The sequence below is a fragment of the Capsella rubella genome, unplaced genomic scaffold (genome assembly GCF_000375325.1).
Source record: "Capsella rubella cultivar Monte Gargano unplaced genomic scaffold, Caprub1_0 scaffold_7, whole genome shotgun sequence".
Lineage (NCBI taxonomy): Eukaryota > Viridiplantae > Streptophyta > Magnoliopsida > Brassicales > Brassicaceae > Capsella > Capsella rubella.
The window spans coordinates 13,249,321-13,262,321 of NW_006238917.1; the positions used below are offsets into that span (position 1 = coordinate 13,249,321).

Sequence of the window (13,001 nt, forward strand, 5' to 3'; positions counted from 1 at the left end):
GCGCATTGATTCGTTAGCGAGAGTTTGTGGTTCAAAGATCGGAGTTGATCATGTCTGGATGTTCTGTTGGCCGAGAAGGGTCGTGTAAGTGTGTCTGTTTGATCGAGGGATCAAAGGTTTTGGTCAGTATGATGTCTGTGTGGTTAAGTGTTCTATGAGTATGTTCGGTGTGATGTGGATTCCGGACATCTCTCTTTGTACTTAGTCATGTGGGGATGGTTGGCTGAGTGACTATGTACTGAGAGAGATGTTGGTTGAAGCATCGGTGGCCGAGCGGTTATGGAAGCTGTGTTGGAAGCTGGAGCATTGGAATATCGGGAAGACTCGTGGATTCGTGTGCATTGGTCAGACGAGTTGGATCGATAAGTGGCCAAGGTACGATTAAGTTAAGTTAGTTATGTCTGTTGATGTTTTTAATCCGCTGCGTAGGTTGTTCTAGTTAAGTTGTTAGCTGGAATCGGTCTGTTTTGAGAAGTTTTGTGGAAATTGAATCGTCGCCGGAAGTTTATCGGAATTTTTGGTCTCCGGCGAGGTAGTATTTTTGTGTGTTCTGTGGTCGAAGTCCTAGTAGCGAGGACGGGGTGTTATAATATGCCTGCAGCCTAACGGCTATACCGGCAACATAACAGTTATACGAACAACATAACAGCTATACCATAGTCTAAGGATTTGGTCAATAGCATAACGATTATACGAACAGTATAACGGCTATACTAACGACTATTACAACCTCAACCAATAGATCAACCAAAATAAATCAGGAAGAAAGGAAGATCTAGAACAAGCAATCGAGTCGATCTTACGTAAAAACGTAGATCTAACTTTCATGCATAATTCAGACTATGTATAACCATGAAACCTCAATGATAAACTAATACATCAAATAAAACCTAGACATGTGCTACTACACATGCTTCGGTACTCACCTTGGCCTTACTGTCGAGATATTGACATTCTACCCTTGACCACCTATTGACCTCGATCCGACTAGCTTTCTCCAACGATGGATCTAAGCTTCGGATCGAACCAAGAACTTAGAAAAATATTCTAAAAAGAATAAAAGACTAAAGGCAGAACTTACTTACCCGATACCTGACCAAGACTCTCGACTCGACCAACTTCTACCCGACTCGACTCTTTAAGCTTAACGACCGAACTAACTAGTCTAAGATAAGGTTTTGTGTTTGATGTGGAGAAATAATGAATGGATTTCGTGGCTTTATATAGTGAGAGGAAGCTTGGCGCCCAAGCAACGCAAGCACGAGGTGTGGGATAAGATCTATCCAAAATCTTATCTTTATCCTATCTATACTTAAACTTGCGCATACTTACGCATAACCCACGCCTTTCTCATCTGGTCGTGTAACACAATGTGATAAGCGTAAGCACCTTCACGACATAGCAGCTTCCAAGCACCTTACTTGGTCCATCCACCATTCGTTGTACTCGCTCGAGGTATACGTCTGTACCGAAAGCTCTTCCAATTACAGAATGCTCACAATGATCTTTATTCGATCAAACTTCACAAAAACTCTAAAATTCTTCAAATAAAAGACCAAGTCATTTAACCACTCTATATAACCTTGTTATCTTCATATCCGATCCCATTCGATTACCGCTTGCTTGTCTCGGCCTAAAACTGATCCTTCTCAATAAAACTAGTTTTCTCCTCGATAAAACTAGTTTTCTCGTCGACAAAATTGATCTTTCCCTCGACCAAATTGTCCATAATAATCCTCTTAGTAATTGTTTGACCTTGTCCTTAGATCACACTAACACCAATTCTCTCGATAGCCATATTGTCTGTTGCCACTAATAGCCGGTCTAGACTGCTCGACACTCGATGGTAGCCGATAACGACTGAACTCACTTATGGTTTGATATAAAATCAATTCAACCATTTTTCTTCGATCCATTCTTCATATCAGACCTTTTTTTATCGATGGCTCAATTAAATTTTTCTTTCCGAAAAAATTTTCTAAGCCTCGGTCGCATTCTTACGACCGCGACCGTTCGTCCGTATACTAGGTCACCACCAGGGGTATTACACCAGCAGTTTCATAAGGAGCTACGGGAACTCGTCTTACTAGAAAACTCTACCAAAATCTATAGACACCGAGATGAAGTCTTTGATAAAAAAGATTCTAGAGGGCCAGAAGAAGATGACAATAGATTTAAATGTTAAGATAGCAGCCTTGAAGACTCATACAAAGATTTAGATCATCGTTTTGTTTAGACTAACAAGAATAAACAACAAAGATTTCTACCTAGAGAGACTGATCCAAATCCTAAGCATCCTTGCAATGCTGTCACTTCAAGGAGTGGAAACCAGCTCAAATCAGTGCTGAAACTATGTTTGACAATTGAAGTTGTCATTGAGCTTGATCAGATAGATGATGAAGATCTTGCTGATCTGCATCCGATGTCGATCAACACCAACACTGAGTGTCGCTAGACACCAGCAGTTTCTAACGGAGAGATGTCAACCCAGCTCGACACACATGACTCAACACTACAGACAAGTGTCAACCGACACCACACCAGTGTCAATCGACACCTGTCTTAGAAAAAACTAGCTTAAGCTTCACCGCCTACCACTATTGAGACCAGAGTCTACAAACCTATAGTCTCTTTTCCTAATAAGTCTAAGAAGTCAAAACAAGAGCAAGAGGACGAAAGATACAAAAAGATATTAGACTCGCTTAAAATTGACATGCCTTTTGTTGATAGTGTGCAGACTTCAACTTTGTTCCAGTGGAATGTAAAAAAGATGGTGACTAAGGATTTGTGTAGAGGGGAAGGGGTTATGATGGTCTCCATAGTAGTCAGCGCTGTTCATCATAAAAGGATTACAAATAAGCTCTCGGATCCTAGTAGTTTCGTACTTAATTGCTCTTTCTTTAATAGGAGATTCCCAACATCTTTGTGTGAACTTGGTTCCAGCATCAATTTGATGCCTCGATCAATTGCTATCAGAGTTAGTATGAACGATTTCACACCTGCCAAGATCACTCTTGTTTTAGCTGAGTGTTCAATCCGCATTCCCGATGGCCTCTTAAGAGATGTTCTTTTTAAAATCGGAGAATGCTTGATTCCTGCTGATTTTGTTGTTCTTGAGTATGGTGGAGGTTGATAAATCATGTGATGAGGCTCAAAATATTCACTCCCTTTCAAGAACTAGTGGAAAATATGAGATTATGGAGTTTGGTAGTAGATTTAGTGTGACATTATCTAAGCAGAAGTGTGCATGTAGGAAGTGAGATTTAATAGGCATTCCTTGTCGCCATGCGATATGTGCAATCAGAGAGGATTGTCAACATCTCTTCATTTCTGATTACATATTGTGTATGGTTTAGCACAAAAAACGTAAGTTTACAAAGTGAATTTAAGTTTTTGTTAAGTGGGGGAATAATTTTGCTTAGTACTATACATCATGTATGAATTTAACATACACCTTAAATGAAGGTATGTAAAAGCAATTTTTCATGTTTTGGTCTACTTTGGTCATTAACGATTCTCAAACTAGTTTGGTAAGTTATGTTTTGGTCTGGGTTGTTGCACTATTTAATACGTCTTGCAGAAACTAGTTTGCTATGTTTTGTTTACTTGGATGAGCCACCTTTGGACATGATCTCGTTAAAGATAATGAAGGTTTTCGAATATTGAAGGGACAATGCACACTGATTTAAGGAGTTATTTTCTATGGCATGTGACATCCTTAACATCCTTATAACTACTTTGGCTGCAGAATCTTCTATCAGCATAGGAAGTCAAGTTTTAAATATCAAGAGTACTAAACTACTAATCCAGAAGGGATCTACAAGATTCTAGCCCTAAACACCCCCTAGAAACCAGAATTCAACACAGATCTACCTCATCCCTAAAAGCTAAGAACACTACTTAGATGTACAAATCATGATAAAAAGCATTAACCTAGAAAACTCTAAATCTTGAATAATCAAAGAGATAATGATCTAAGGAGAGAGATAGTATAAAAAAGCTACAGCAAAAACTCAATAGATCAAGAGATATTAAGATTACAAGTTTCTGAAAAGTTTTGTGGCTACAGAGAAAACTCCTAATGATTCTCTTCGATCCTCTGGTGAATAACCAATGATCCTTATTTATAGTGGGTTCCTAAAACCCTAAAGCAAAAAATGACAAAATACTAAGTCGGTCTAAGTGAGCTCGGGTGCATGATGGACACGTTCGGGTCCATCTAAGCTCGGTCGAGTCCAATGCCTTAGCCATTAGTCTGCTTCTGTTATCCCATCCGATCACTCGGTCGTGTTTTCCTTGGTCAGGTCTGGTACACTCGATCAGATTAGACTCCTTGATGCTCAAAAACGTCCCAAATGTACATGTTTTAACTCCAAAATGCACATATATGCAAATGACTATGCTAAATCTCCTAAAAGTGCAATATGAAGGAAAATAGATTAAAATCCCTAAGAAACATGACTCAAAGTATGCAAACTGTGCACAATATGTATGCTTAAGAATGTGGAAATACAGAGTTATGAGTGCTTCTATAGGACAGGTTCGGGTTCATTTTGTAGTTTTTTAATCCCATTAGGAAGCCACCTTGGTTCTGAATGTAGCTAACCTCCATTGAATTATCACATTCCCCATCTTGTTGTTGGAATTGGTCTTCCTCTTAAATGAAGTGGACAACCTGTTTTTGGGTCATTAGGATCTTATCCAACTTCACATTTAGAGATTTGAGATCCCGCTTGTACTTGTCATCTTGATCTAAGGTTCCTCTGTTTGTGCGATCATAATCCTTAGCATAATTCACGTCAGATTGGGAGAGAATTTCCACGAGTTCCCAGCCCTCGGTAGCATCTTTGTTGAGGAAATTACCATTTCTTGCGGTATCAAGTAAGAGCCTAAACTTGGGTCTAGTAGTCCTCGGTAAAGCGTGTTGAGTAAGGAGTCATTACTAAACCAATGATGTGGGCATTGGGACTGATATCCCTTGAAACGCTCCCATGCTTTACAACTCGTTATTCTTCTAGGCAAAACTTGATATTTCATTACGGAGACGAGCAATTTGTGAGTAGGAGAAGAATTTGGCCAGAAATACTTTCTTGCATTCTTCCCAAGTGGTAATGGAACTGGCTGTCAAGCTTTTCTTCCACTGATGAGCTTTATCCATAAGAGAAAATAGGAATAATCTCAGTTTGAACCCATCTTCACTTACGCAATTGATCTTAATCAAACCACACAACTGATTAAACTCATCCAGATGATCCAAGGGGTTTTCTAATGGCAAGCCATGGAACTTATTTCCTTGAACCATAGAGATTAAACTGTTTTTGATCTCAAAGTTTTTATTATGCACAGAGGGAGGCACGATCTTTGATCTCTGTGTATGGTTGTTTAAGGCATCTCCAGTACCAATGCGAGTAGGGCGTCTTGGTGTTGTTGATGAGCATCCATCTCAACTTCTGGTATTTGTTCTCGGAGTTGAGCTCTCTGTCTACGCAAGTCTTGAGGACAACGTTGAATGTTTTCCAAATATCGAAGCAGATTATGATTGCCTTTTGATTAGGTGTGCATGCACTGAATCGACTAAGAGCTTAATCAGGTAAAACGATGGAGAAATTGAGTGCACCGGTCGAGTGGCTGATTGAGTGGTACTTGAGGTGCAAAACAGACAAGCAGAGGAAGAACATATTAGTAATGGGAGTGAAAAGAACTTAATCTTGTAACTTTAAAATCCTAACTATAAAAACTAAAATTCCAACTAGTAGCGGCGCCAAATTGATAATAAGATTTTAACATTCTTGGTATCAACAACTAGTACAATTGCAGTATAAAGGGCTTTATCGATCCAAATGGAAAACGTGTAAAAAATCGGGAATTGCAACAAAAGTAAACAAGTCAAGGCAATTAAAAAGAGAGTTTAAGTAACTAAACTGTAGAACTAATAAACATAAAGCAAATGAAACTAAAGCAAGCATGAACATAACATAAATTACATAAAATAAAGCTAAGCATGCAAGAGCTACAGAAATAGAAACTACGCAAGGTAAAGCAATCAATTAATAATAGGTTCCAAGGATGGGTAATTGATTTCAGTGGGGAAACTCATGTCACTAGACTATCGATCGAGTGAAGTAAAACAAAGGGAATATGCATAAAAGATCAAGTGATGAAACTTAAAATGAAAAAAACGATGCATAAAACTAGTGTTAAAATGGGTTAAATCCATACACATCAACTTTGTTATTTGTTTGCTTTGTATAGTAAGTTAATTTGAATATATTAGAACTTTGTATGATAAGTTGTCTGATTTATTAAACTTAGGTATTGTTATATGGTGATTATATATTTATTTATTGTTTTGGTGTTGAATTGTTGTTAGAAATCGTTTACTAATGTTAGAATAGATAATGGTAGACAATGCATGGGTTTACCTTTACGGTGATTTCCTTGCCGGTAGCTTATGTTTGTACACATATTTGGTTGAGCTTGTAAGCTCCCACTTACCCATATGTTTATTTTTGTTCTATGGTTGTTGTTTTACCTTCCTCTTCTACTTGGCCATGTTGCGGGTTGTTTGGCTCCGAGTAGCCTCTTGTATCCTCCGAATCTGGAGACACCACTTGGTTAAGTTCTAATACAATCTTAGTTGGTCCAAAAAAAAAAAGGAAATGGCAGTCAATAAGCATTCAATCATATCTATTTAGCCTCTAAATACTCTAATCAACAATTTCCAAAGGCTAGGAATGTAAAGAACTTTAAAAATTTGGCTTGAGGAATTTTATCAAACACCTTTTGGGCATGAACTTCCCTATGATCTAGAAACAACTAGATCATGGTTTTCTAGCATGATAAACAACCAATAAGCAAGGATAAACATGAATCTAGCCTTAAACTCCATAACCCAACACTAAATCATTTTATGAGTTGATTTTGTTTTTGGTCTAATTTATTGATTTGAATTGGTTTGACTGATTGCGTACGAAAATCAAATCGGGGAAATGACTAAACCCTACTAATTTTCTATCTTTTACTAAAATAATTGGCTTAAATTGGTTTAGGGTCTAGTCATTTTCACGATTTACCAAAATACCGAACTGAATCTAAACCGAAAAAGTGGAACTGAACCCAAACCCGAACGGATGCTACATATCCAAAAAACCTAAACCGAACACGAGCCAAACCCGAAATATTTTTCATGAAGTTTTGGATACCCGAAATACCAAAACTCTAAAATACTCTAACAGGTTTTATACCTCTATTGGGTACCAATAATCAATTCAGCTAAAAAAAAAAAAAAAGAACACCCGAGTTCGATTATCCTAATAATCCATTTTATTTGGGCCCAATTGGTATTGGATATCAAATGATATCTTCTCTCCTTCTTTTTTCGATCTTTTCTTCAAATATTATTTTCAGTATCGAGTGGCGAGTGATGACCAAGTGACAACCAATGTTCATCGTTTTTCCCTCACTGTGACTATTTTGAGTGGTTCGATGAAGGAGTGGTGGATGGATGGCCAACAGAAGCATTGATTCGAGCTTGAGATGAAATCCATGAGAAAGATAAAGTCATCAATCAACTAACTACCCAATTAACGAACTTTGTTTGGAATTGAAGAAGAATGAAGTGGAGATCTCATCTGAAGGTAGTGAGGATGAGAACAATTCTCTGGAATTCGACCATAATGCGTAGGAAAGTGTGAAATGCATCTCCAATGCATAAACGATGGTCTTGGGTATCCATCTGGGTCCAAACTCTATTCGAACTATATATGTTAATATATCTCAAATTCGAATTCTGTTTTTTTCTACACATTAGTAATCAATTATATTCAGTCAAAATAATCATGTTTAGGAAAAATCCAACTAGCATAGCTTATCCAAAAGAATAATAACTTATAAAGATTCAACATTCCAATATTAGACAACACAATAATACAATACAACAATTCCCTCTATCCCTTCTTTATTTATAACAAAAACCAATTTTTGTGGAAACATTTCCGAAAAATACACCAACTTAGTTATATCTTCTGAAAATATGGAAAAACTTTAGCGTTTCCAGCATAATGCACAAACTATTTTAAGACAAGACAAATTGATATAAAACATTGACGATATAGTAAAAAACTGGGCTCAATACAAGACCCATTGATTTTTTCTTGTTTCTTTTAGAAAGATTTAAAGAAGAAATTACAAGTGTTGTTCACATATTATTATATTATTCCAGCTGATATAATGTTTCTTATGATATTTTGTTTTTATAAGCTGAAGAAGATGAGGAATAACAGAAGATTATTTAAAAGTAAATAAACACGGAGAAAAGGAGGTGGAACATAAAAAAAAAAAGGTATAGTTGTTTTAATTTTGAGTAGTTTCCTCTTGCTATACACTTTCCATTTTGTAGTCTAAATACAGTAGAACCCACTTCTGTTCTACGATGCAGGATAATGTTGTGAAGACAATTCAAGAAAAGCCTCTTGTTTCAGATATGCCCCAGCACGATCCTCCATTTATTCGTTGTTATGTGCGAATGGAAGGTATATTTAAGGCAATAACAAAAGATAAAGAAGGAGAAAATTAACTTAGACAAAGAGGTTAATGAAAAAAATAGAGGTATGCATTAGTGATTTAAAAATAGGTTTGTACTACAGATTTTGTTTTTCACTATGTAGATACTATTCTGTTAGGTTGTATAAAAACAGAAGACAAAGATGGAAAACCGCACACAACCAATAAACGAGCAATAAAAGACAACAAATGACAATATGGTATATAAATGTTGAAACATGTATCATTCAGTTTTATGAATCTTAAGTGGGCGCAATTAGATTTTCGATTTTGATTTTGTTCTTTCAGGAAGATTCAAAAAAGCGTAAGCGAAAAAGTGAGCAACACTCTGCTGATTCTTCCTTCAAAAGAATTATGTACAATGTCAAGTGTTATCAATTTGAATGTGTTTAACCTCCGGTTCCATCTAGTTTTAGTGTATCTGATATCTTCCTCAGTCATTTATAATTAAATAATTATTACAGGTTATTTTCTCTAGCATATGGGATTTGATAAATCAAACGAATTTTTTTCTTAACTCGCAGAACCGCACCAACTGCTAAAAGGCGAAGAATATATAGTGGCACTTCATGTTGTCTGGATTTATGTATTACAATTGATTAATTACATTGTAACGCCCGTGTTCCGTTTTGGGTGGTGTTGATCGACACCACTAAGGGGTGTCGCTCGACACCAGTAATTTTTCGGATTGGTTGGTTCGATTTTAATTGCGTTTTGATTGAGGTTGGTTAGGGTTTAACCATAGGTCGCTTTTAAAAGAGAAGAAGGTCATGTTTAGCTCTTTGTTAGCCGCTTTTAGAAGTTAAAAAAGAGCGGAGAATGTGAGTTGATCTTTTGGTGCCTTTGAGTGAGTGTTTTGTGAGTTTGAGGCTTGTTCTTGGTGGTTCAAGGTTAGAGGAGGTTAGATCTGTGGTGTTTGGTTTCTGTGGAGGTTGTTTCACTCTTGCTTGTTCCTGTTTCGTTGCTGTTCTTTCTTGTTAAGAGGTGAGTGCATGATCAAGGCTTATCTAAGCGTGTTTGTTCATTGTTTTGGGTGTTTTGATGATTGTTGGATTGATTCCTTAGCTTGTTTGGATGTTTATATGATGATTGATGCCTGTGTAATCCCTTGGAGACTCGCTCATACCATGATGGTGATTTGGAGAGGAGATCCAGCGAGAAACGTTAGTTGGACCGACTGCAGAGCGTCGGTGTCGATCGACACTAGTGGTGGGTGTCGCTCGACACCAATGTTTTGTCCCGCGAGGATAGCTATGACTCGCAAGTGGAGTGTCGAGCCCAGTTTCGACCGCGAGGGTCGACATCGAGTGTTGATCGACACCAGTGCTGGGTGTCGATCGACACCGATAGTTAGAAGCGATTCTTGTTTATCTTTTATTGGTTGTTTGGTTCTTTTCCTTGGATAATGGTTGAATGTGCTTGTGTGTATAGCCAGTGGTGGGATGATTGCCTCACTAAGTATTTATGAAATACTTATGCATCTCTTTCTTTGATGCAGGTAAAAGTAAAGTGTGATCCGTGGAATCATGGCGAGGAGAGGAGGATAATCTAGGCACTCATTGATATGTTAGATTATTGAAGGATTTGTTAGGGTGTTAGAATAGAATTTAGAAACATTTTAGGATGCTAATGTTTCTAGAATAATGTTTCGTTGAACTTGTTGGTTTAATCGAATTATTTTCATGGATTGTGGTTAAGTCTTCTGCTGGTTATGTTATGTGTGGTTTAATTGATTTGAATTGATTTAGGGCTGGTTTAGCTAGTCTACAATTAGTTGGATTAATCCGGTCTGCATGTTTTAAAAAAAAAGGATGGATTCTTTCAATTTGGTATTAGAACATTTACGGTTCTAGGACGAAATTTAATTGGTAAATTGTGATGTGATGTGTGAATTCCAATTATGAGGAATGATGATGTGGATTGCATGCTAATTAATTTGTGTGTTTAATCAATTGTGTGAGCATGGAGACCTAGATCATCCTCTCAAGCCTTCAATGAGATTCCACGGTAAGTTGTGTGAATTGGTGATGTTCTTAGCCTTATGTTCTTAGCCTCGGCTAGCGATGCAAGTGTGGACCGAAGTGCTACGGTCGACTTTGTTAGCGAGTCCCAGTCGCATCAGGAGGGACCCTTGGGTGATGAGAGGAATGATCGACTTGCGGATCAGCTGACGCAGCTCTTGGAGCGGTTAACAGGTGCGGTACTGCCGGTAGAGGCTCCTGTTAGGCCTAAGGTGCAGGCTCCTGTTGGGCCTGGTGTGCACCCTGTTGGGCCTGGTGTACAGCCCGTTGTCGGGGATGTACAGCCCGAGGGGGTAGGTGCGGTGGTCGAGCAGCCGTACTACCTGAGGATGTTGGAGCAGCTGCAGCGGTTCAAGACGTCTTTGTTTTTTGGAGGCTCCGACCCGGCTGTAACGGATGAATGGCGGGTGCGATTGGAGCGGTATTTCCTTTCGATTAGGTGCCTCAAGGCGTATCGGGTGGACCTAGCGGCCCACTACATGGCCGGTGATGTCATTCATGTGGCATAGATTGCTGCCTGTGTTTTTGTTTGGAGATACAGTAACTGAAAAATGGGATAAAGATGTGCACACCATCTACTACACCATGTTTTGGAAGAGTAATCATTGGGTTGGTCTTTTCATCTACCTGAATTCCAACCAAAAATTAGAGAGAATTAGGATTTGATAAGCAAAGTTGAAGTAGGAGAAAACAACTTAGACAAAGAGGTTAATCAAAAAAATTGAGGTATGCATAAGTGATTTAGAAATAGGTTTTTATTACAGATTTTGTTTCTCACTGTGTAGATGCTATTTTGTTAGGTTGTAGGAGAACAGAAGAGAAATATGGAAAACCGCACACAACCAATAAACGAGCAAAAAAGAAAACAAATGACAATATGGTATATAAATGTTGAAACATGTATCATTCAGTTTTATGAATCTTAAGTGGGCGCAATTAGATTTTTGATTTTGATTTTGTTCTTTCAAGAAGATTCAAAAAAGCGTAAGGGAAAAAGTGAGCAACACTCTGCAGATGCTTCCTTTAAAACAATTATGGACAATGTCAAGTGTTATCCATTTGAGTATGTGTTTCACCTCCGGTTCTATCTAGTTGTAGTGTATCTGATATCTTCCTCATTCATTTATAATTAAAAAATTATTACTGGTTATTTTCTCAAGCATGTGGGATTTGATGTCTCAAACGATTATTTTTCTCAACTCGTAGAACCGCACCAAATGCTAAAAGGCGAATAATGTATAGTGGCATTTCATGTTGTTTGTATTTATTTATTATAATTGATTAATTACATGCACGGCTATATTTACAATTGATTAATTACATGCACTGCTATTTAATGTGATAAAAACAGAAACTTCTGGGATCTGAATTCGGCTTCTCATGTGAGCTGGATATGGAGAAAACTTTGTAAGCTCTGGAATATTGCAAGACCTTTCATTGTCTGTGCAGTTGGCTCAGGTATTACAGCCAGTTTTTGGCATGACAATTGGACAGGTTTGGGGCCTCTCATTGATATGGCTGGCTCCAATGCTCCTCAAATGGTTAGGATGCCCTTAAGTGCAGTGGTTAAAGATGATATTAGGGGAACTCAATGGTGGATTTCATCCTCTAGAGGCAGGAACCCAATTTTGGTTTTAATCAAAGGTGTCTTCCCTGCAGTTGGGAGTTTGATTGATTGTCAGCATGATGATGTTTATCTCTGGAAGCCTGATCATCATGCTCCATCAAACAAATTCTCCACTATTTTAACTTGGCAGGCTCTTCATCCGGATGATATTCATGTCCCTTGGCATGCTTCAATCTGGTTTTCTAATCATATTCCTAAGCATGCATTTATTTGCTGGGTAACTGCGTGGAAGCGCCTCCACACTAGAGATCGTCTCCACAGTTGGGGTCTTCAAGTTCCCCGATGTTGCTTGTTGTGCTCCGCTCATCACGAAATTCACGACCATTTTTTTTTAATGTGATTACATCTCTCAGATTTGGCATATCTTCACTCGCAGGCTTCGCCTAAATCCCCCTCCTCGGTTCATGCCCTCTTTGCTTTGGCTTCGGACTGCGACTACCAATTCCAATTTGTATTTCATTTTAAAACTGCTGTTTCAGGCCTCTGTCTATTACATCTGGACGGAACGGAACCAGCGCCTCTACTCGTCCTCATCCAAGTCACCTCCGATTATCATAAAGGAGATCACAATGCTCATAAAAGCACGGCTTGCTCCCTTGTCCGACGCTCAAACTAGGGTTAGACAAAGGGAATCGTTGTTAGCAACCTGGTTTAGTCACTTCCTCTAAAGTTGGTTTCCGTCATCTCACTGCTGCTGCCACTTCCTGGCTTTGATGCAGGTCTCCGACGACCAGTGTTTTAAGTCTTGCCACTCGTTCGTTGAAGTGTACTATATGGGCCTGTGGCTATTT

General features: G+C 38.3%; 1 protein-coding gene and 1 non-coding gene across 2 annotated transcripts; both read left to right on the forward strand.

The window, feature by feature from the left end:
- The first annotated feature begins 4,945 nt into the window (after positions 1-4,945).
- On the forward strand, positions 4,946-5,047 carry LOC111829802. The gene has a single exon (XR_002833158.1). It is a non-coding gene; the product is annotated as a small nucleolar RNA R71 (small nucleolar RNA).
- Positions 5,048-5,402: 355 nt separating this feature from the next.
- On the forward strand, positions 5,403-12,952 carry LOC111829438. The gene is given in 5 exon segments (XM_023778526.1): positions 5,403-5,590; positions 10,600-11,004; positions 11,935-12,149; positions 12,249-12,534; positions 12,536-12,952. Coding segments are annotated over 5 exon segments (1,437 nt in total). The 3' UTR covers positions 12,879-12,952.
- The last annotated feature ends 49 nt before the right edge of the window (positions 12,953-13,001 follow it).